The 25,318-nt window shown below is 51.5% G+C and overlaps 1 protein-coding gene across 1 annotated transcript in view; it reads right to left on the reverse strand.

Moving 5' to 3' along the window:
* TTC28 (tetratricopeptide repeat domain 28) overlaps window positions 1-25,318 on the reverse strand; it is a 416,616-nt gene that overhangs the window by 32,374 nt on the left and 358,924 nt on the right. The window contains 1 exon segment of the mRNA XM_045791231.2: window positions 12,096-12,236. Within this exon segment, the coding sequence (XP_045647187.2) occupies window positions 12,096-12,236 (141 nt within the window).

A 25,318-nucleotide genomic window follows, 5' to 3' on the forward strand; every position in this document is an offset into this window, starting at 1 on the left:
TCTCTCGCACCGGCAGCCCGGGCGCCCGGCCAGGCCTGGACAGCGGCAGCAGGTGCCGCTCCCCCCCGGGGTTCCTGGCCCAGGCGAGAGAGCTGGAGCACGGCAAACCAAGGCCAGGAGCCACCGAGGATCCCTGGGACCCCAGGGCCCTCCTGAGGAGTAGGCCTGGGGAGGGTCTCAGGCCAGGACCACGGTCCCAGTGGGGTGGCCAGTGGTCTCTCCCCGGTCATTAGGCGCCACAGCCGCCCTGTGCAGACTGCAGACCACAAGCTCCCTTTCCCGTGTTGCTTCCAGTTTTACCACAGCACTGACAGTGACCTACCACAGCTATTTACTGGCCTACATTTGCTTAGACATCTGCATAAAGATATATTCAGTTAACAGCAAACAGCCAAGCGGTCGGCCCCTCAGCCCTGAGCCTGGGAATGCTTACCCACAGCAGTGGACCTCCCGGCTGCCTGCCACCTACTGGCCCTGGGACTCCAGCAGGCACGTCATTCTCCTTCTCCCCTCTTCTCCTTGCTTGCAAAATGAAAGGGTCGGACTAATGTCCTTGCAGGTCTCTTGCAGCTTTTTTTTTTTTAAGATTTAATTTATTTGAGAGAGAGTGAGCAGGGGGAGGGGCAGAGGGAAAAAGAGAGGACCCTCACGCTGAGCTCCTGTTGAGCGCAGAACCTGACATGGGGCTCGATCCCAGGACCCTGAGATCATGACCTGAGCTGAAGGCAGACGCTTCACCTACTGAGCCACCAGGTGCCTGGTCTCTCCTAGTTTTAATAAATTAAAAATCTACTCACTCCTAGGAAACTGTCGAGACTCTTTTGATCCCTGTGCAGACTGCAACACGCTGCCCCAGGGCTCAGAGCCTGGAGCTTGGCAGCCCTCCCCGTGCACGCCCTGTGTGAGCGCAGCGTACAAGCGCCGTCATCTGCCCTGGACAGTGGGTACCACAGATGCACGCCCCGCGGAGAGGATGAGTCACGGCCAAATGGCCCAGCTCTGAGCCCCAGCCAGCAGTGGGCGGTGGGCGTGAACAGGTGTGTGAGGAGCCCCAGCTGTCCTCAGGCACACCCGCGTCCTTCCTGGCGCAGCCACCACTCCATGAAGGCACAGCCACGGGGTGGGCTGGGAGTCCTCCCCGGTGGGAGCGTGGTGACTGCGCCACTTTGCCTTCTGCAAGGCCTTTCAGCCCGGCTGGCTTCTCTCTGCCTCGGAAATCTGACGCGAAGACGGAGAACGGTGCCTTCCACCTACCAGAACGGGAGCGCTGACAGAGGTGCAGACGCTTGCCATGCGGCAGGAGGGTGAGCCACAGGAGGGGCACATCTGGGCCCCTGCCAGGCCTGCCTATCCACACCCCCCTCAGGGCCCTAGGAGGCACGGCTCTTCCTCCTTTACAGATAAGGAACTAAGGCTCCAAGAGAGTAAGAGACTCGTACAAGGCCGAAGAGCAGGGCAGGAGCCAGGCAGGCCTCCCACCTACAGGGCAGGGGTTTTCACGCACCCTCCCCACCTTCAGGACACTCTGAAGGACTGGCCCACCTGCCCTTGCTTGCCTCCGACCCCTGCCCTCCCCGCTGCTGGGTCCGTACAGGTGGAGCTGACCGTAGGCAGCCTCTTCTGGGAGCTGCTCTGCTTCTAGCTTTCTGGGAGCTACCAGTATTCACAGCTGCACCACCGCACACCGCCAGCAGGTGGCGCTGGCTCCCTTTCCTCAAGGCCTGTCCGTTTATTGCTAGGGACCCCGTGGGGCTAATTGACAGCCTAGCTCTCGGCAGAGATTTTCTCACACCACACCGTCTTTATTAGCTCATTCCTCAGATGATTTTTATTAATTTACTTATGGGGAAATATTCGTTTTCTCCACTGCATGGCTGCCTGGGTGGCAGCGGGGAAAGGTGAGGAAGCAAGCGCGGATCCGGGGAGGAGGGAGGCCGGCAGGCAGGGCCGAAGCCGCTCGGCCTCTGCACAAACAGAATGCAGAGCCGGAGATGATGTGTGAAGCGCTACCGAAGAGGGGAGAGGCATCGGGGTGTAGTTTATGTCTCTGGAATGATGACAAACACCAGGCGGCCTGGGCGGCACTGGCAGCTCATGAATCTCCCTTCGGGGATGAAGAGATCTATTCCCCAAGCAAGACGATTTATAACTGGGACGGGCCTGCAAAAGACCCCGGGCGCTTGGCCTCGCTCGGGCTCACACACACAAACACTGTGGCGGTTTGGGCCGGGTGCGTGTGCCTGCCAGGTGTGAACCGGCCCAGCCCCTGGGGAGGCGGTGGGGGACTGCACGCCTGCAAGTCCCCGTCCAAACTGCAGCCCTGCGTGGGCACCAGGCCAGCCGCCCCTCGCATCAGGGCTCCGTTGGAGGGGGTAGTTAGGTCACTGTGCACACAGCTGAGCACGCTAAGCACCCCACCCCACCACACACACGCTGGTTTCTCACGCTTTCACACTCAAAGATGGAGAGCAGAACGAGCAGGTGGCAACAAGGCAGCAGGGGCCCGACTCTCCCTCAGGAGAGACTACGAAGGGGCCCTGCTCAAACTTGACCACTCCAGGGATGACCAGAGCCACTGGGCCTTGAGATTCCGTCCCTCCTGTCTCTGCGGCGTGGAGAGAGGAGCCAGTGACCCAGAGCTCAGCGCAGTCCAAGCACTGGGAGGAACCAGGGCTTCATAGGAACGGGCTGGCTTTGGCTTTCCCCGACGCACACCTGAACCCAGAGACAAGCAGCCCTTCAAGCGGCAGACCCTGTGAACAGGACTCCCTGATCTGGGGAAGAAGCAGGAGTCCCGGCAGAGCACGGGGGAGCAGCCAGGAAAGGTGCCACTACATGAAAACGCAAAGGGGCCAATCTGCTGGAGGCGGGAGCTAGCTTTGCTGAGCTGTTGGGCACCCCACCCCGGCAGCCCACCTGCGGTGACCGCAGAGAGGCATTTGTGAAGGGGGACACTTGGTGCTTGTCCTCCTGGAGCTTACAATCTCCTGAGGACAGAGCAAGGCCTGAGACAGTCCCAAGGGCATGCGTACACGCAGCCTTGAAGCCTGAAGGCATGCAGGAGGGCTGAGGCGGCCTCGGAGTGTGTTCTCTTTTCCCACCTCTCTCCTGGGTCCGCCCCTTCTGCTCTCACCCCACCAGGCATGTGGGGCCTTCTCATCTCTCTCGGCCTGGGGCTCTGGAGCAAGCTGAGGGGGGAGGGCTCCCCGCAGGGCACACCCTGCCATGACATCTTTAGGATTGCCAGAGAGGAGGGGGAAGGAGGGGAGGGAGGGGAGGAGGGAAGGAGGTCACCCATGCGGGACATCTTCGGGAGTGGGCTAGATCTAGGTCCTGACGCGTGTCGGTCATGGGAATCCTCAACACAATCCTCGCCTGCCCAGCCCCTCCATTGTCACACAGGAACAATGGAGACCTGGATTAAGCTTCTTGCCTAATGCCAGGAGGTCAGGGCAGGGCCCTGCTCCTCATACAGTCAGGCAACAGGAAGCCTGCAGCCTGAGGGGCCTGTGTGCTTGGGAGTCCGAGGCCTAGTGCAGTTTTGACCTCAGGCCCTGACCCCTCATCTGGAGTGCACCCTCTCCCCCAGGATGGCAGGCACCACACGGAACACCAGTCTCCAGGGGCCCTCCCTGAGCAGGACCTTGCCTCCTGGTCCGGGCGTGCCGGGGGCAGGGAGGAGAGAGGAGGCTGCTCCCGACAGCGGGGAGCTCGCTGTGGCTGCCTTTTCTCAGCCGTATTTCCGACTCGGCTCCTCACCTTCTCAGGATGTCTTCACCATGTTTTCACTTTCTAACAGCCAGTTCGGGTAGCTTGCCTCTGTGCTCACAGCTGCGGGGGGAGCCAGCCTGCCTGTGCTGGGGCCTAGGGGGTCCTGCCCCTGCTGCTCTCGAGCCTTGAGTCCTCACCTTGGTCAGCAGGGTCTTCCTCCTCACGGCCGGACCCTGCTCCTGGGCGAGCCCCCACCGGACAGTGAGCTGAGCCCTTTGCTTCCTTCCTCCCTGCCCTCAGTCCTGCCCAGGAGGCTTCAGAATTCCCTCCAAGGCTCCTAACTCTGAACTGAGTCTTCTGAGGGACTGGAGCTGGCCTGAGATTTGCACAAGTACCCGGGGTTTAAGGTACCAATGGAAAAATTAATTGGCAAATCCATTATATTCGAGTAGCCAGAGATGCGTCAATTCAATTTAAAAAGGCCTCTGATACCATTCAGGGACTCTCCGCTGAACACCCTCACACGAAGGGTTGTCTCCTCTGGGAGATGAAGGCTGTCACATGCATTTTAAGTACTTCTTCAATAAGCTGTTGGCGCTTTCTGCCCGCTCACCTCCTTAATTACCAAGTGCCCGGCTCGCCAGGTCTGGCTCCCTCCTCGGGAGAAGAGCCACGAGGCTGGGTGGGCTCAGGCAGGGACCCCTGCTTTTCCAGCAATGCTGGCTCCTCTTTAGCTCAAGGACCAGCCGGGGGCTGCACGTGGCTGCTTGCCTCTTGCTCTTGGGCTCTCCTGGAATGCTCGGCTTGTCGGCAGGTTCGTGGCTGAGGTGAAGGGCTGGGGCACAACCTGTACCGAGAGGAGTCACGGCCTCTGCCCAGTCGCAGCGCTTTGCTGTGGCCATCTGCTCTTTGATGAAATGTGCGTGAGGCTCCGCGGCCAGACCTGCAGATTGTTGCCTTGGGAGAACCTGGTGCCCGGGCCAGTCTTGCATGGGCTTTACCTCCTGACTATGCTCAGGAGCTGGGACAGATGGCGCAAGCCAGGCAGTCAGTGGGGGACAGGCTTATCATGTACTCAGGGAAGGAGAGAAGACAAGATGACCCTGTGGTGGCCTGTCTAGCTCATGCATGTCCAGCAATGCAGGAAAACCCCCTTCCAGAGGGCCTTGCCCCTATACACAATTTGTGAGTCAAACACGTCTGCCTCTCTTGCACCCAACAAACCTGTGGAGTCTCACCTATTGGCTGGAGAGAACCTCCAAAGCTTATTAGTGCTGTCCAGAGACAGAAAACACCCCCTCAGGAGGTAGTGAGCTCCCTGTCACTGGAGGGGTTCAAGCAAAGGCTGTGATCATTTGGCAGGGGTGTTAAGACGGGTAGGGATCTGGGGGCCAGAGCACTACCTTTGGAGACTGACAGACCCAGATCCTAAAGCTGGCTCTGTCACTGACTAGCCCAGTGACCCTGGGCAATGAGTCTCAGGGCCTCATCCTTAAGAGGGGTTGCAATTTTTCCCCCCGTGACTGTGGCAGGGACCGGCTAGAGAATGCATGGAGAGCGCTTAGCACAGTGCTGGGTTCTCAGTAAGTAAGCAGCAGACATTCACCACAATCATCACCATCATCACTGCCATTGCAATTACCTTCTGTCTCAGTCCTGGCCGGCCTGCCTTCCTGCCTCCCTCCCTCCCTCTCCCCATGAACGACCAAGCACCAGCACCCACTCAACACAAGGCACATGGTGAGGCACCCTGGGGGACACAGAGAAATCGGACGTGATCCAGCCCTGGAGGAGGGTGCAGCCTGGGACAGGACGGGACACGGATACGTGTAACTAAAACACAAGGCGAAAGGCAGTGGCTCCCTTTCTGACAGAGTGCCAAGGAATCTCAGAGAAGAAAAGTATTCCCAGTTACGGCAATCCAAGATGGATTTGTGAAAGGGGCTGCTGGAGACGGACCCCAGGGGCAAGCCCTCCCTGGCTGTGTCCCGCGCCCAAGCCAAGGCCCTGAGGAAGGAAAGGGCAGGTCCAGGGTCCCTTTGGGTCAGGACAGAGTGAAAGGGAGAATGCAATGGGAAGTGGGAATGGTGGCAGGGCCAGGCCGTGGGGACTCAAACACCAAGCTCTGCCGCTTCACCTCGGGGCCCCGGGGCCCCGAGTGACAAGGTAATTGATCAGACCTGCACTCCAGCCAGGGCGGGACAGGGAAGACCAGTGGCCTGCAGGCCGCATGGGTGGTGAGGACAGCAGCATGGGAGACGGAGGCTCAGCCAGGTGGGGGGGGGGGGCAAGCCCAGCTCTGCGCCGACAGGGTGGGAGACTCAGGCCACGACCCTTGCTGAGCGTCGGTGACCTTGCAAGCATGCTCCCAGGATCCCATTAAATGGCCGTGTCCGGGGGACAGTGAGTCTCCAGGAAGGGTCGTGGCAGTGGGAACAGACAGAGGGTTGGAGACCAGAAATGTTACAGGTTGACCTGGCAGGTCTTGGCAGTGAGGTGGCCTAGGGTTCCGAGAATGCAGGAGGAGCAGTGGGGCTGGGCAGCCTCAGCCTCAGCCTCAGCGCCCATTAGAAGCTGCACGGAGTGTGGGCTTCAGGCAAAGGCGGAGCAGCACTTCCGTAGGAAGCACCTGTGGATTTGGCTAAAAGGCAGACTCTGAGTTGGCAAGTCCGGGTCAGGGCTGGGGCCAGGCAGGCATCGGCTGGACTGCCCTCTCTGCTTCGGCTGCTGCTTAACAGCACGCTTCCGTATATAAATTTTACTCCCTCTCTTCTACCTTTATTTTCCTTCTGTCTTGATTTTCTCATCCATTTATTTCTCTATGATCTGGTGGCATTTGTATGTTTTGGTCAACTGTCTCAAATAAGTTCTGGAACAATAAAGTGAATAAATAAACAAGCGGTAAAGAAAACATTATGTATAAATTACCTTGTGTCTTATTGGTAAGCTTGAGAGTTAGGGGCAAGCTGTGGGGAATCCTTTTGCATTCTAAATAAACTTGTCACTACTCAACAGACATGATTTTAAAGTGACTTCTGATAGAGCATTCCTAACATCACACCTGTACCTCATTTGCCCGCAAAGCAGTGCAGACGCGGGTGGGGCTGAGGCAGTGGGGGTGGCCCACAAGTGTTAACCTGTGTGGGGGATACAGGTGGGCTGGCCCAGGTCAAGGTACCAGGTCAAGGCCAACCTTCTTGTTGGTGCCAGCAGGACAGAGTCCTGGCCCAGAGCCACAGGGCCACCAACCAAAGAGCAGACGACAGGGCGGGGCAGGACACCAGCCAGAAGCTGAGTGTGGAACCTTGAGGCTCAAGGCCAGGGCTATGGCTGTAATAGACATTTAGCTGGGTTACCATTCTGCATTTATTCAAAGTCTTTCCGGTATTTGGTGGCCAGAGAGAGGCTGTAAGGGGAGGAAGCATCGAACTACCCAATCAGGTTCTGGGGTAGAGAGTTGATTCCTGCACCCGCCCCCCCAAAAGGGCCTTTGGTGCCATAGAAACCTCAGACCTAGGGGCTCCTGGGTGGCTCAGTGGCTTGAGTGTCCAACTTGATTTTGGCTCAGGTCATGATCCCAGGGTTCTGGGATCGAGCCCTACACTGGGCTCCGTGCTCAGCGGGAAGCCTGCTTGAGCATTCTTTCTCTCCCTCTTCCTCTGCTCCTCCCTCCACTTGCACACACACACTCTCTCTCTCAAATAAGTAAATAAATCTTAAAAAGGGAAAGAAAGAAAGAAAGAAAGAAAGAAAGAAAGAAAGAAAGAAAAGAAAGAAAAGAAAAGAAAAGAAAAGAAAAGAAAAAAGAAAAGAAAAGAAAAGAAAAAAAAAAAGAAACGAAAGCTCAGACCCAGGTGGGGAGAGAAAGAAACTGCTTACTACACTGTTTATCCGTCACCACATGGATGGCATCCTCGTAACTCCCATTATTATCCCCATTTTCCAGATGAAACAATAAAAGGCTCAAGGTCACCCACTAATGAAAGGTCCCAAATCCAGGTCTGCCTGGATCCAGAGCAAGGCTCCCCCCCACCCCCACTATGTGCCACACCATGGAAAAATGCCTAGCCATACGGAACACAGGCATAGCCGGAGCGCTGTCTGCATAGGGCCTCCAGTCTACGTGCAGCTGCTTTGGGGCGGTGCCGGAGGCAGGTCAATACGGATGTTTATAAAGAACCACAACCACACGTCTGTGCAGACACACGCATGACACAAATGCAGAGATGTTCACAAGTTTGCATGGTTTCCGGCAGACTGACGGGGCTGACCTTGTGGGGTCAGCTTTATTTCTCTGCAGTCACTGCTCTTCCCTGTGATTCTAGGAATCTTGGGAGAAGTGGTCCCCAGTCTCCTCTGCAGTGCCCTCCTCTCCCGTCTCACCTCCCCCACAGGCCAGGCTTTTGCTCACGGATTTGGAGGACAGCAGACTCTGGAGCACTCCTCCCTCCCCACTGCCTAGGCCTGACTCTCTAGGGTGGGGGGCGTGGGTGGGGAGGAAATCAGGTGCTGCCGATGTCCCTCCGTGTGACTCCCTGGGACACTTCTGAGCAAGCACTTCTGAGGGCCCTGTGGGAGCTTTCCCCTGCCATCCCCAACACGGGATGACCAGATGTGGGGGGCAGCCTTCCAGTCCTGCCACATCCTGCACATTTCGTAACTCTCCTTGCTAAGGTCCTCTGCCCAGGGAGCAGCCCTTCCGGTGGGGAGGCAGCAAGTGGCTGAGTCCATGGGGTGCACCCATCTGGAAAGGGCCATGCTGGAGCCACAGTAGACATAGATGCACAGACCATACTGTGGCCCGCCCACTCTCGCCTGGGCCCTCCTTTAGGCTCTCCTCTACCCACCCCACAGTCACAGGAGGCTGCTTTCCATGGGATGGCGATACCTCTCCTATCTTCTTGCAGGAACTCAGCCTTTGTGGGGGATTCTCCTGGAGGACTCCCACCAGACCCAGGAGTCTCACTTGCCAATTCCCCCGCCCCAGACGTCTCCTTTTAGAGGCGGCAGGTGCGTGGCCAGGGTGCTAGCTGGAGGTGGCAGAGACCTGACGGAGGGCACTGGCCCCTTGTGGCACCTCTCCTTAGAATGAGGACACTTAACACTTCTTTGTCCTCTGTTTCAGCTCTAGCCACTCATTTCTGGGCAACAGGGAAGGCCCTCTGCACACCGTGTCACACACACAGCCATAAATGTGGAAAAATCAAGACCTAGCATGTGTATTGTGCCAGTAGTAGCAACAGAGATCAGAACATTTCTCTGGGATACTGGTCCTAACCGATCCTGATGGGCGCACTGTCTAGGCCATGGCACCGCCCTAGGACCCTGAATCCGGGATGCAGTCCAAAGCTGTCCCGTTCTTCCTTCTGTTTCCTGTAGCAACTGTGACCTGACTGGCCCCGGGTTTAGCTGCATGCTAAACACACACACACACACACACACACACACACACACACACACACTCACACCTCTCTCCCCCACCCCCACACGGCACTGGCCCTCCAGCCCTCAGCGTAACTTGGAAGCATTCTGCAGGATGCAGGGCAGGGTCTCTCTCAGGGCTGCTGCTCTGTCGGGTGGGCCCGCACCAAGGGCAGGGGCTAAACAAGGGAAGAGTCCTTGCTTTCCTCATTAGCGGCAGCTGCCCTGTGCTCATGTAAATGTGTTTTCCACCACAGTGCACAGGCGAAAGGAAAACCAGTGGCTGGAGACCTCAGAACCAAAGACACAACAAAAAGCAAGGCCAGGGGTGGCAGGAGAAAAGACTGTAACGCCAGGTCTCACTCGACGTCACTGGCTGTGGCAGCCTCCTTGCCAGACCGGTCCGGCAAACCGCCTGGAACAAAAAGGCCAAAGAACCCTCGGATCACCCTGCTGGAGGGCCCCCAGGACGGGAGCTGGTGCTGCTCCAGTGCACAAGGGCCTACACACACACACACACGCACACGCACACGGGGCTGCCTCCACTTCACCTCCGCAGGCTCCAGGGCACGAGCACCCTGCCAGCCCTTAGTCAGTAGCAGGAGTCTGAGGACAAGCCCCTGCTTAGCCATTGCCATTCAGTGACAAAGCAGCTCACCTCCTCGAGGAGATCGCTGGACACGGAAGGGGCAGAGAGGGAGGCCGGGACCCCAGGGCAGCGCAGGGCAGTGCACTTGGCAGCCCTCGAGGTGCGGGGGACGTGGCAAGGCGCAGGCTGGTGGGACAGCTGGCAGGCATGGCCTGAAGTCAGCTCTGGCCCCTGCTCCCGTGCAGGTCTCCAGCCCCTGGCCTGCGTGTGCCCCTCAGCCGTGACATGCAGGGACGGACTGGAAGTTTGCAAGGGCCTGCACTATGCTAGCTGACAAGGACACCTTTGCCTCTGTGGTCCCTTCTGTAACTCTGCTCCCCTAAGATGGAAGCCAGAACCTCCTTCCTGCATTCATCGGGAAGCAGCAGAGAGCACTCAGCATGGCAAACAGTGTTGAAGAGCCTTATGGGCTCACTGTGCTGAAACTGAAGAAACAGACTGGCGCCCTCATACAGTCTGCCCTCAGAAGCCTCTAGAAGGTGAGGATTGGAAGTGTCTGTGGATGCTGCTGGGCAGTGGGCAGCAAGGTCCAGGCTCCCCTCCCAGCCTTCAGCTGAGATTGCACTGTTTAAATGAACCCACAAATTAATCCATAGTATTGTGCTCATCGGACCCGTGTCAGAGCAGATGTGAAGGACGAAAACCATTTTCCCAAAATGAGCAGCTCCATAATCCAAAATTCACACCAGCTCCCACCCAGGGATGATGAGTGAGGATCCCAGACATACCTGCTTCTACCCCTTTCTTACTATATTCCCAAAGCCCCGGAGGGGCTTGACTGGCGGCTGGCAGGCCTGTGATCAGGCGGGCCACGAAGGCCTCATGGCCTGTCTTTGGCATTCTCTCACGTGAAAGACAGGAGATGGGATCAGAAGAAGAACAGGTGAGGCCACACCCTAGGTGGCAAACACCCATGGCATACAAATGTCATCCCTTCTGAAGTTTATGCACGCACTTTATCTAAGAATTCGAGCTTAGCACTGTCCTTCCCACTTCACTCAAAACAGGAGAATGCCACCATGCGTGCAGGGCCTTCTATGCATTAGGAAGCCGGTCAGTGTAATATTTACACGTAAGCTCCTTTAATCCCCACGTTAAGGGAAAACTGCAAGGTAGGAAGCTTGTCCCCATTTCAGCAACGAGGAGACAGGCTGGCCGTGTTCACACAGCTGGTAAAGCAGCAAAATCAGAACCTGAACCCTCTACACTGGGTTCCCAACCATGCTGGCATCACCTGGCAGTCAAGAGTCATCTGCCTCACAGGCCGAGATGTGGGCAGAGGAAGCCACGATCCCAGGCCCGGGCCTCCTCCCACCTGGTCATGTCCCCCCACAAAACTAACAGCCAGGCAGGACACGTGTGAAGCGGAAGGGACTAAGGAGGACCTGGAGACGAACCAGCTTGAAGCTGTAGTCTCCTCCAACCAAGCTGCCAACTCCCACATCCCTGGCCTCTGGCTCCCATCCCATTCAGCTCAGCCCTGGGAAAGTAAACACACATTCGTCACCCCGACAGCACAATAACAAGAGGAAACCAGGGCCTGCGGTGGGAGCAGACAGGGCAGCCCATGCCCCACAGAGCACGGCTGCCAGGCAGAGGCTGCCTCCGCCCAGAGCACAGTCACTTCCCTCCTGTGTTCCAGGCTCCACCTGCTGCCCTTCAAAGTCAAGGCTGTGGCAGGGCCCTGGGATTCCGGGGTGTCTTTCTGGAAAGTTCTAAATGTGACTCCCAGGTTGTGTTCAGGCAACCAAATGAAAGTGGGACAGGTGCCCCTCAACCCCAGCTGCCTGCCCCCCTTCATCTGGACACAGCCCAGCTATCACTTCTGATAAAAAAGAAATAGGGGTGTGCTGGTTGGCAACTTCAACTTTGACTCATCTTAAAGCCATGAAGGCTTATTTGGTCAAGTAAGAGGGAGACTGGGTCTCAGGGTGGATGGATGGGCTTGGGTCTGGACAAGTCCTCCCTCCAGGAAAGCCGGCACCCCGACTCTCCCTGGCCTCCCTCAATCGCGGGTGTTTGGTCCATTCGTCGCTGCTGGAGGCCGACAAAGGCGTCGGTGGAACTGCTCTGTCTGGCCTGCTGTTGGGGAAGCCAGCTCTCGGGCTAAGTGAAGAGGTGGCCAGCCGGCCCCTGGATCTCCCATCCCAGACGAACACAGATGGTCACACCAAGCCTGTCACTTGTCCCTCACTCGACCCGGAGGTGCCACCGAGGCCCCGATGAGCGTGGGGCTGTGAAAGCATCACACTCACTGCCACGAATCCACGGCCGGCAGCCCCAGCTGCCGGAAGCTGTGAGCCGCAGCACGCACCTGTTGACGAGGTTGTTGCGGCGAACCATGCGCAGAAAGCCAGTGGGGTCGGTAACGGAGTTGAGCTTGTTGTTCATCTCCTCGAACTGCTGGTCCATGATGTCTCCAGCTTCGCTCTCTGTCTCACTGCTGGCACAGGCCCTGCAAGGAAAACTGCAGAGTAAGCGGATGGGGAAAGGCAGCGCTCAGCCCCGGGAGTCTGCCCTGAAGTCCAGGCCAATCCCCCAACCCCACCCCCACCCCCACCCCTGGCAAACCCCTGCTACTGAGCGCCTCCCTGAGGCCAGGCTCACCCCGCGCCCTCCTTGCTGGCCCTGTGGCCCTCCTCCCTCCTCCATCTAGTGCTTCTCAAGATGCACTCTGGTTGGCTCTTTCTGGTGGTTGCCCCCACTCACCTGTGAACCCCCTACAGTTGGTGCTGTGCCTGAACCAGGGTTACACCCCGGTATCTCCCATAATGACACACAGTAGGTGCTCAACAGCTGTGTGCTGAACATGCAGCAGGTGGGCCGACTGGGTGCTCTTCCCAGAGCAGAGCTCGGGCGAGTGTGGCAGTGCGCAGTCTTCCCAGAGCACGTTCAGGTCTGGTCCGTTCCAGAAACAGTAACTAAGCTCCTAGCATGGGCCAGGCACCGTGCTGGGCCTCGGGAACACACCGCCTACAGGGCAATCTCCACACAAGGAAGACAGCTGTGCATATGGGTGGCGACAATGTCAGGTGGAGCGGGTGCTGTTTGAAATGTGGGCTGGAGAAGCCTTGCTGATCGGAGCCCATTATCCAAGCTCACCATAGGATGTTACAATCTCAGATTAATAAATTTATATTTCCCTCTGACAGACTGTAGCAAAACATCTACAATGGGTTTGAAAAAAACAGAACTACCCAGGGCTGCCTTGATTCATCAGCATGATTAAAGTGACAAAGGCTTATTAACTGTCAAAGCCAAGCACTTGTGGCCCAATGGGACCTCCCCGGTGGTGAAGTGTCTGGGAGGCACTGCCCACCTGTGACCACCCTCCTCCCAGTTGTCACCACACCTCACGGTGCCGAGGCGGGCACAAGCAGCGCTTCACCCGGGCTCGGCCTTCACGGCAATGCTCAATGACATCCAGGCCACAGACAGCTCTCAGCCCTTGCTGAAGACTCTGTTCACAGTCTCCTGCTGACTGAGCACAGTGTGGAAAAGCGGAGGCGCCAGGGCCCTGGAGGAGAAGGCAGACTACACGCAAACGTCTCGGTGCTGAAGAAGTGGGGTCTGACGGACGGACTTCCTGTCACCCAGAGGCAACAGGCTCTGACCATAAAAAGGTAGGTTTACCGTGAACATGACCTGCCTCAAACAGACAGGCTGGCGAAGCTGGGACATCAGAAGGTCACAACAGGAAGGGGAATAAGCCCCTCGCTAGGCTGTTATGGAGCCAAACAATACGCAGTGTGAGAGCTGCCTGAAAAACGTGAATGCTCTGTGTGAATGTCAAACCTGGTGTGACGGGCCAGCCTGCCTGGGTCCCCCCAGGTGACCAGCCATTTGGCCAAACGTTATTCTGTGTACATCTGGAGGGTGTTCTGGGATGAGAGTTAACAGCTGAATCTGAAGACTGAGGAAAGCAAACTGCCCTCCCCAGTGTGAGTGGGCCCCATCTAATCCACTGAGGGCCTGAACAGAACAAAGAGGCTGAATAAGAGAGAATTCTATCTCTACCTGTCTTCGGCTGGGACATCAGTCTTCTCCGGCTTTCAGACTTGGACTCAGCCTGGAACTTACACCGTTGGCGCTCCTGGGTCCCTAGCTTGCCAGCTGCAGATACTGGGACTTCCCAGCCTTCATAGCCATGTGAGCCAATTTCCCATTATAACCCTGTGTGTGTGTGTGTGTGTGTGTGTGTGTGTGTGTCTGTGTGTGTGTTTGTGTGTGCGTGTGTATGTGTCTGTGTGTGTGTGTGTGTGTGTGCGTGCACGTACACAGGCGCCCCATTGGTTCTATTTCTCTGGAGAACCTAGACTAACACACCCACTCATTAGGCACCAGAGCCCCAACTCAGCCATGTTCTTTATAGAAGGTCATGCAAAGGCCCAGTCACTGGGAAAGTTTCCCAAGACCTGAAGCCCTAAAGGTGTCAAAAGTGGAGCAGTCTTCAAAGAGAGCCCAGAGGTCTGATTTCTGGGCCAGCTATTCACCTTCACCCCAGAACCATGCTAATAGCTGGTAAAGCCATTAGCCTGCTTTTCTTCCCAGCCCACTCGGTCGGAACAGCACTTCAAAGCCAGCACAGGGCCTGGCATGCAGTGAGTATGCCACAAGAAGTTGGCGAACGAATGAGTGACTCGGGCTGGAGAGCACTGTATAATGTGCAAAGTATTTTGACTTATTGTCCGTGAGGCAGCCCTTACTGTCTCCATCGTCTGAGGAGACTGAGGTTTTGAGAAGCCAAGGAATTTGGCCAAAGGGCACCAGGTGGTAAGCCAGTCCTGACTCCAGGTCTTTGGTGCTGACCTCCCCACCGGTCCTCTCCCCACCCCACCCAAGGCTCTAAGCTTGTCACACTTCCAAGTCTCTCCCGGCTGGAGTTTGACCAGGTGGGGAAGGGGTGAATACAGGAAGCAAGAGAAACCAGGAACCATCTGAGCACCTCAACAAATCCCCATGGCTTCCATCCTACCGGAGAGCAGGGAATGAGGTTTAACCCCTCTCTCCGCCCCACGGGCGGCAGCTGAACAGGCGAGCAGCTGAAGGTTTGAAATGCTCCCTGGGGGGCTGAGGGCCCTTCACAGAGACCCTGGTAAATATCACTCAACAAGCTTCTCTGTCCAGGGACACATTCATCATCTGAATGCGACTGCCTGCTTGGAGCTGAGAAATCTGCTTGTCATTCAGCGCTTTGCGAAGGGGAGAAGAATTGGCTGGAACCGGTATCAGCCTCCATTATCTTGCAGTCCCACTCTTGCTGTCAGCCGCAGACAGAGCCCTCAGAATCTCAGGCTTAATGGGGTTGTTTCCTATTTTCTGACCCTTCAGAGTATTAACACTGAAGGGAAAAACAAACAGGCGATGTCACACACAAAGGAATCTTCCATTTACAAAACAAGCCTCATCGCTACAGCAGGGATCCCAAGAGTGCCTTTGTATCACAATCACCCACCCCACCCCCATGTCTTTGGGAGACTTTCTAGATGGCACATCACCTAGTCTGATTCCACTCACTCTGACTCAACAGTGATTATGGAGCGGGACCTATGTGCAAGGATCGCAGAGGCTAAACAGGAGGGTCACATTACACCTGCCTTCAAGGCACTTACAAGCTAGTATGACTAGTGGCTACTGGCTAAGATGGATTAAGGAGTGCACGGAGGGCACCGGCCTATAACCAAGACAGGGAGGGCATAAAGGCTTTCCCGGAAGTTGCTGCACCTGAGAGGTGTCTTGAAGAATACACCTTTGATCAGTAGAGACTTGGGGAGGGGGGTGCTTCCAGGCAGAGGGAATGGGATGAGCACAGGCGTGGAGAGAAGATAGTGTGGGGGCTCTCTGGGGCAAGGGAATAGCCCGGTTGAGCTGGAGTAGAGGGTATGAGTGGGAGAGGAGGAGGAGCCGTGGTGGAGGGCTTGGAACTTGGAAGGCGGTTGAGAACTGTCAGCCCAGGGGCGCCTGGGTGGCACAGCGGTTAAGCTTCTGCCTTCGGCTCAGGGCGTGATCCCAGTGTTATGGTATCGAGCCCCTTATCAGGTTCCGAGCCCCATATCAGGTTCCTCCGCTAGGAGCCTGCTTCTTCCTCGCCCACTCCCCCTGCTTGTGTTCCCTCTCTCGCTGGCTGTCTCTATCTCTGTCGAATAAATAAATAAAATCTTAAAAAAAAAAAAAAAAAAAAAAAAAGAACTGTCAGCCCAGGCCTCTGAACATGGGTGACAGGCTCAGGGTTGCTTTTTAGCAGATAGTCAACTGGTTCAGAGAGGAGAATTTGAGATGGTTAGGTGGCTATTACCAGGACCTGCTCAGAAGCAGCCCTGAGGGCCCAGAGTCAAGATCACTGAAGCCTGATCAGCCCCTCACAGCTACCAGAAGCCCCCTTCTTGGTAGTTACTGCTGTGCTAATACATGAATGTGCCTGGGTCTAACATGCCAGGTGAGGCAAGTCTTCCACAAACCCCTGGGCTCTGAAATCTTGATAGTGGCTCCCTCCTCTGCTCCAAGCCTCCATCCCGTCTCCCCTACAAACAGACTACCTGGGTATAACCCCACTTTCCTGACTCCTCCCCACTTTTAAGAAACATTTTTTTTTTTTATTTATTTGAGAGAGAGAGAGAGCATGAGACGGGGGAGGAGCAGAGGGAGAGGGAGAAGAAGGCTCCCTGCTGATCAGGGAGCCCGACGTAGGGACGTAGGGCTTGATCCCAGGACCACAGGATCATGAGCTGAAGGCAGACATTTAACTGACTGAGGCACCCAGGCGCCCCTCCTCCCCACTTCTTGTTCTGCATTGTCACCAACATGGTTCTGGCTTATCCTGCGGTTGGGCCAGCTATCCCATTAGTCTAGACATATGAACTAGGCTGGCAAGGCAGAGAGTGGAAAAGTGGGAACTGACAGGAGAAATATTACCAGAAAGAGAATTTATTTGCCTGGGAAACTCACTGAAGGGGCAAGTAGCAGTTAAAATATGGCAAATGGGCAACTGGTGGCAAAGCGAGAAATTGAAAGTAGAAGGTGGAAGAGGAATGGGTTCAGTTTGGACATGTTGAACATGCAGACAAGAAGTTTAGCTGGCAATGCCAAGTATGCAGATGTTGAATCAGTTATGTAGACACTTCCTTCCAGAAAGCCTAGAGACTATAGACATCCAGGTCTGGGGCTCAGGGGAGAGGTCAAAACCAACTGTTTGATGTCTCATTCATTTGTTCACTCAACAAATGTTACTAAGTTTGTTTGTTTGTTTGTTTTTTAAATAAATATCCTGCTATACCAGGTTCTGGTTCCAGGTAAAATGGAGTAAGCACATTCCACCCCGTCCTTCCTGCTGGACATTACTCTAAACCCTGGATGGGGATGGACTGCATGGAGCAGCTATGTGAGGACTCTGAAAAGTAAATAATGTCAGGCAAACTGGCAAAGAAGACCAGAATTTCAAGTGCCACCAAATCAGTAATGAGCTTCACATTTCTCCCCCGCCACCCCATGCAGCCCCAAATGCAGAAATGGGTTATCAGTGCAAACAGACAAAGCTCCTGGAGGAGCCCTATATTTCTTACTCCGAGAGAAGAGAGAAAAGCCCCCATTTCTTCTTATTCTCTCATCTCTGTTCTCACGTTCTAGGCCACAAACAATCCTGAGTTGGTAGTAGCAGTGACAGCAACAGCAAGGGTCAGAACGAGTCTAAACTCTGAGGGTAAGGAAACTCTGAGCCTAACCAGAGGCGATGTAGCCCCATGAGGGTAGGGTAATCCCCTTTGCTTTTTCTCTTCCTTTCTCCCCCTGTCCCTTGGTCCATGACGTGAGAGTCACTGCAGGAAAGGTACAGCAAGGGGGTGGGGTGATGGTGTAAATAAATCCCCAGCTTTTTGGTGAGAGAACCAAAAAGAAGAGCCCTGGGGAACTGAAAAACATTGGTGAGAACACAGAGAGGGAGGAGTTCAGAAAAGGGAGCACATAAAATTGTTTATGAATTCCTGGATTCACCCCTAAGCTGCATATGTGTAGATGTGACCCTACAGACTATGAGAACCTAAGTATAAGACGGACCACTGCCCAGTTCCTGAACACCACTGAGTAGTGCATCTGGGGGATGGACTTGAGCAGCGTGGCAAGAACTCTGAAAATGGAACTTACACTGAAAGCTGGTCAGAGCTTATGACCTGAACCCTAACCAGGTCAACTGCCCACCTCAACAAAAACGTCAACATCCTCCACAGAAGTCAAACAAGACCCAGACTTTAACCTAATAACATTATTCAAAATGTCCAGGATATAATCCCAAATTACTCAGTATCCAAAAAACTAAGAAAATCTCAAGTTGCATGGGAAAAGGCAATCACCAGATGCCTTTTGGAATTATGCTAAGATGACACAGATGTTGGAATTGCCTGACAAAGACCTTAAAGCAGCTATTCTAAAATGCTACAAGTAAGGGCAGAGACTCCTGAAAAGATGGCAAGAAAGAAGATCGCAGCAAAGAACATAAGATATTAAGAAGGAGCAAATGAAAAATTTGGAACTAAAAACAAAGAACTGAAATAAAAACTCACAGTATGGGCTCAATAGCAGAATGGAGATGACAGAAGAAAATCAATGTACAAAAGATAGAAAAGCAATAGAGATTATCCAATCTAACAGGAAAAAAAAGTTTTTGTTTTTGTTTTTTGTAAATGAACAAACCTGAGGGACCTGTGGTTCTATACTGTAAGACCTAACTTTCACGTATTCAGAGCCCAAGAATGAGAGGAGAAAGAGTGTACAGCAGGAAAAAACTGAGGGAATAACGAATGACAATTTCCCAAATTTGGTGTCAGACATAAATCTACAGATCAAGAAACTGAGTGAACCACAAACAGAATAAACCCAAGGAAATCCATAACCAGATGCATGAAATTCAAATGGTGGAAAACTAAAAACAAATTAAAAAATCTTGAAAACAACCAGAGATAAAAGATGCATTATGTATAGGGAAAATAATGATTCAAACAACCGAGAATTTCTCATCAGAGACCACAGATACCAGAAGGAAATGGAAATACAAAGTGTTGGGAAAAACGAATGATCAACCTGGATTTCTATGTTCAATGAAAATATCCTTCATAAATGATGGTGAAATAAAAACATTCTCAGATGAAGGAAAACTGGCAGCCTGAGATTACAGACACACTCCCAAACAGAGACTACAGACATACTCTCTTGTTCATGCCTATTCAATCTAGCCCCTCCCTGAGGATGGATGGACCTATGGCTTGCCTCTAACCAACAGAATATGACACAGTAATGGATGTCATTCTGTGATTATGTGTATAAGACTGTAACTTCTGGATTACTGTTACTTCTATTGCCTTCTTGGCTGGTACACCTTGATGAAGTAAGCAGGCATGTTGGGGAGGCCTACATGGCAAGTAATGCAGGACAGTCTCTCAACAGCCAGGAAGAAACTGAGACTCTCAGTCCAACAGGCTAAAAAGAAATAAATCCCGCCAATAATCATGTGAGATTGGGAGTGGTTTCTTCTCCAGTCAAGCATTTAGACAAGACCTCAACCATAACGAACACTTTGCCGCCTGAAGAAAAACTCTGAAGCAGAGGACCAAACGAAGCCGTGCCAGGATTCCTGACCCATAGAAATGGTGGGATAATAAATTTTTATCGTTTTAAGCCACTAAATTTTGGGGAATTTGTTATTCAGTAATAGATAACTAATACAAAAACTAAGAGCATTCACTAACAGCTGACCTACACTAAAATAACTGCTAAAGGAACTTCTTCAGACAGAAGGGAAATGATACCAGCGGGAAACTAGGAACATCAGGGAAAAAGGGAAAGCAACAAAGATTAAATGTCTGAGTAAATATAATAGATGAGTCTTCTCCTAACCCTATTTGATGGAATTTTAATGTATGTAGGTACAGCATACAAGATAAATTCAAGATAGGGGTGGAGGGAAAGATTACCCCATGGTGGTAAGATTTCTATATTTCACTTCAAATAATAAAATAGCAATAGTAAGTAGATTGCAGACTGTGAAAAGTATGTATATTATAATCTCTGGAGCAACCACTAAAGAGCTTTAAGAAGAGATATAGTCAAAGACCTAAGAGATACATTAAAATGGAGATCAAAAAAAAGTTCAAATAACCCAAAAGAAGGAAGGGGAAACAGAGCAATTTAAATCAGAGAAACAAATAAAACAAATGTTAACATACCATACATAAACTGACATGTATCGATAATTATATTAAATGTAAATGGTCTACATATAGAGATTGACAGAATGGAATTTGAAAAAAACAAGACCCGGGGAGCCTGGGTGGCTCAGTCGTTAAGCGTCTGCCTTCGGCTCAGGGCGTGGTCCCAGAGTCCTGGGATCAAGCCCCACATCAGGCTCCTCCGCTGGGAGCCTGCTTCTTCCTCTCCCACTCCCCCTGCTTGTGCTCCCTCTCTCACTGGCTGTTTCTCTGTCAAGTACATAAATAAAATCTTTAAAAAAAAACAACATGACCCAATTAAATGCTTCTACAAGAAACTCACTTTGAATACGATATAGATAAGTTAAAAGTAAAAGGATACAAAAAGATATGCCATTCAAACACTATTCAAAACAAAGCTGGAGTGGTTATACTAGGATCAAATCAGATTCCAGAGCAAAGAAAATTACCAGGGATAAAAAGGAACATTACACAATGCTAAAAGATCCAATTCACCAAGAACATAAAATGATTCTAAGTGTGAATTCACCTACCAACAGAGCTTCAAAATACATGATGCAAAAACTGGCAGAACTGAAAGAAATGGATAGATTGGCAGAAACTTCCACACACCTTTCTCAATAGCTGACAGAACTGGTAAACAAAATACCAACAAAGATATAGAAGAATTGAACAACATCATCAACAAACTGAGTGTAACTGATATTTAGAGAACATTATACCCAACAAACGCAGAATACATATTCTTGTCAAAGGTATATAGAACATTCCCCAAGATAGGATATACCCTGGGTCATAAAACAAACCTTAACAAATTTAAAATAACTGAAAGCATGCAAAATATGTCTTCTGCCCACCATGGAATTAGATTTGAAAGTGAGAAAATAAAGATACCAGGAAAATCTCCAACAGCTTGGAAACTAAACAAGGCTTCTAAATAATTGTCAAAGAAGAAGCCTTTAGGGAAATTAGAAAAATACTCTGAACTGAACAAAACTGAAAATACAACATAAAATTTGTGGGATGTAGATAAAGTCTTAGAGATAACTTATAGTATTAAATGTTTATATTAGAAAAAAGATCTGATATTAATAATCTAAACTTGTACTTTAAGAAACTAGAAAAAAATAGAGTAAAACAAACCAAAATAAGCAGAGGAAATAGAATAACAGAGCAGAAATCAATGAAATTGAAAAGAGTAAAGCAAATCTTTAAAAAAAAAAATCAATGAAACAAAAAGTTGGTTCTCTTTAAAAGAAATCAATGAAATTGATAAGCCTCTGCCCAGGCAAACCAAGAATAAAAGAGAGAAGGCAAAAATTATCAATACCAGAAATGAAAGAGGAAACCTAACTAGTGACCCCACAGAAATTAAAAGGATGATAAAGGAATACTATAAATAACTCTACACATATGGATTCAACAACTTAGATGAAATAGACCAATTATTCAGAAACCGAACTACTAAACTTATCCAAAAGGAAAGAGATAACCTGAATAGTCCTATACCTACTAAAGAATTATATTCATTGTTGAAAACCATCCCAAGTGACATCTCCAGGTCCAGATGGTTTCAATGGCAAATGCTATCAAACACTTAAAGAAGAAATAATACTAACTCTTCCCAATCACTTCCAGGAACTAGAGAAAAGAACACTTCCCAACTCATTTTATGCAGCCTGTGTTACCCTGATGCCAAAAGCGAGCAAAGATAACATGAGGAAAGAAACTCTGCAGACCAATATTCCATAGATCAAATGGAAAACAGTCATAAAACTAATCAATAAAGTATCATCAAACAGAATTCAGCAACTATATTATAAAAAGAATTATACATCATAGTCAGGGGGAGTAGGGCTATTATTAAAGGAATGTAAGCCTTGCTCAATATTTGAAAAATCAGTCAATATAATCCACCACATTAACGGACTAAAGAAAAAGATATGCATTTGTAACAACTACGCAGAGAAGCATCTGACAAAATCCAACACCAGCTTATGATAAAAACTTGCAAATGAATAATATAAAATAATGTCATCAACCTGATAAAGAGGAGCTACAACAAGCCTGCAGCTAATGTCATACTTACCTTGGGAACAAGGTAAGTACGTCACTTCACACCATTCATACTCAACACAGTACTGGAAGCCCTAATCAATGCAAAAAGCCAAGAGAAGGAAATAAAAGGCCTACGGATTGGAAAGGAAGAAAAGAAAGTGTCTATACACAGAAGACATGATTGTCTATGTAGAAAGCCAAGGAATACAAATAGACTACTAGAGCTGTTGAGTCTCACAGGATATAAAAGCAATGCACAAAAAGTCAGTATTTTTATGTACTAGCAACAAACAATTCCAAATTGAAATTTTAAAAATTATCTCATCTATAATAGCTCCCCAAATGAAATACTTAGGCATAAACCTAACAAATATATATATAAGATTTCTATGCTGAAAACTACAAAATGTTGAAGAAATGTTCTGTATATGAGCCATAAGAGAAATGCAAATTAAAACCACGACAAGATACCACTACACATCTATGTGAATGGCTCAAATTTTTAGAATGCTAACGATATCAGGTGCTGGCAAGATGGAGCAACTGGAATTTTCATATACTGTGGGTGGGGAAGCAAAATGGAATAATCATTCTGGAACATACTCTGCTGTTTCTTGTAACACGAAATACATATTTACTACATGACCCAGAAATTCCACTTCAGAGGAAACAAATTTATTCGCCCTACTTCCCATAAAGTAGTGAATCAATGGATGTTTAAAGCAGTTCTAGTCATAATTGCCCCAAACTGGAACCAACCCAAAGGTTCTTCAGTGAGTGAATGAATGAGCAAACTGTGGTACATCCGTACAATGGAATCCTCAGGAATAATGTGGAATGAACTGCAGATACAGTCAACAATTTGGAAGACTCAAAAACTTTAGAGTGAGTGAAAGAAGCCAGCGTTAAAAGGTTATACACTGTATGGTTCTCTATATATGATATTCTCCAAAAGAAAAGACAATAGTGACAGAGAACTGATAGGTGGTTGCCTGGGGTTAGGTGTAGAGGGAGGTACAGAGAAGGATTATGAAAAGATGCAGTTATTTTGGATGATGCAACGGTTCTGCATCCCGACTGCGGAGGCGGTCACACGAACCCCTACATGGACTGAAGTTCATAGGACTGTACACCAAAAGAACAGCTTTTACGGTGTGCCAGTCATCCATTCACTGCCTTTGTGCTCCACATTCACCCTTCATTGCCTGCTCCAAAATAATGGATCACGGCCCTTTACATATCTGTCCTTTGCCGGCAGGCAGTTTGGGGCTTTGGTGGCAGACAGCCCTGGAGAGGAGGAAGCAGTTCTGCCCTCCTGCTTCTGGTGTGCTTGTTCAACAGGCTCCAGAAGCACATGCAGCGCCCCCCAGGCCTGGCTCCTTCTGCATGGCTGGCTTCTCTGGCGTGCAGCTCCCGCAGTGCAAGCAGGTTCTCGAGCATCTGGCCCTTACACCACCCCAGGTTGCTCCAGGACCCAGTTCTTGCAGCGTGGGGCTTTCTCCACACCATCTCTGTGGCACATGGCAGCCAGCACCCCACGCGGTCAACAATGTCCCCTGGCAACCACTCCTTGGGTGGTTCTGTAGTGGCACAGGGCATCTCCCTAGGAAAGACTTTCCACAGCACCCTGGAGAGCATATTTTTTGCAAATTCTGAGGACAGATTTCCAGCAAGTTCCACCGGTGTGGTACATGGCAACTTCTCTGCCACTGAGAGAGCCATGGCAGTGCCTTCCCCTAAGAAGTCCACATCTCAGCCCTCAGTGGGAGGGGGGACCCTCTTCCTTGGGCACCCTTCTCAGTCCTCAAGGGTAGTGACTGTTCCTTTTATCTGTGATTCCTGCGTACTTTAGAATACTTTCATTAGCCAATCCCCCTTTAATCTCTGTTACAGTCAACAACTCTTTTTTAAGATTCCTTCCTTCCTTCCTTCCTTCCTTCCTTCCTTCCTTCCTTCCTTCCTTCCAGAGAGAGCATGAAGGGGAGGGGCCGAGGGGGAGGGAGAGAAAAACCCAACTCGACTCTGTGCTGAGTATGCAGCCCATGGCGGGGCCGATCCCACAACCCTGAGATCATGACCTGAGCTGAAACCAAGAGCTGAATGTCCAACTGAGGCTCCGCATACTGTGTGGCTTCCTGTTGCTGCTTTGATCCTGGCTGATACACACTATATGTTAACTTAAATAAAATAAAATAAATCCTGCTAGTACCAAATCCTAAGAGGGCTTCAAAAAGTAAGATAAACTTTGGTGCCACACATTCATACATCTGGTCATCAGGTGGACCAACCCTCAAACACACTCATTGTGTGACCAGTGTGTGCCAAGCCCTTGGCTGGGGCTGGGGTTATTCCAAGTGAAGCCAAGCCTCTGCCCCTGAAAAGCTCCAAGAAGGTGCTAGATGGGCACACTGATCCCTGCAACACAAAAAATAAGTGATGACATGGTGGTATGTGCATGTCTATATGTACACACGGAAGGAGACGGAATGAACAATCAGCAGGACGGGAGAGAGAGAGGAAGAGAGAGGGACTGACTATGAGAATATGAATGAGTACATAGCCAGTAGTTGTGCAGAGAGAGCCCTTGGAGCACTTGGACTCATGGCCTGATTTCGGCCACTCTTCCACTGGCCGTGATGTGAGACAGAAGGAACAGAAGAGAAGCGCTGGCTTTGCAGGTAAAACCAGTCGCCACAAGTCAGCAAAGGGGAGACCTGAAGGCCTCGAGGGAGAGAAGGATGTGAGCTAGCTGGCAAGGTGGAAGGAGCGGAGGAAGGCACTCCTGACCAGACAGCTGCCAGCTCTGGCCAGCTGGGGATGCACCAAGCCTCTTCCCTCCCCTTCCCGCTCACATTCCAGCCCTGCTGACCCAGCTTTGGATCCTTGGGCCTATCTGTCCTGCCTGCTGGGCCTGATCTCCCCTTTCCTGTGCTCTTGAGGCCTAAGGCTTCTGGCTCAGGCTTAGCCCTTTCTACTCCTTGACCTCTGTTCTTACTCCAGGCCCCTGACCTGGCGCTTGCCCACCAGCCAGAGTCCCGGCTGGATCCTGCCCCAGCCTCCTGCATGGAGTTGGCTGGACGGCTGAGGTTTAGATCATCTCAGTCACAGAGAACAATGAGAGCAAAAGGTTAAAGTCAGTATAAGCTGGCCTGAGTGTGGGAGGACAGCACTGGTCCCTGAGAGGGGCTGAGCGGGGAGGTGAACAGTCCAGCAGGTGGGCAGCTGCTTCCACCTGGTGCCCACCTGCCCTGCCAGCATCTGCTCC

This window comes from Ursus americanus, chromosome 30 (genome assembly GCF_024610735.1).
Source record: "Ursus americanus isolate L20-20 chromosome 30, mUrsAme1.1.p, whole genome shotgun sequence".
NCBI classification, from domain to species: Eukaryota; Metazoa; Chordata; class Mammalia; order Carnivora; family Ursidae; genus Ursus; species Ursus americanus.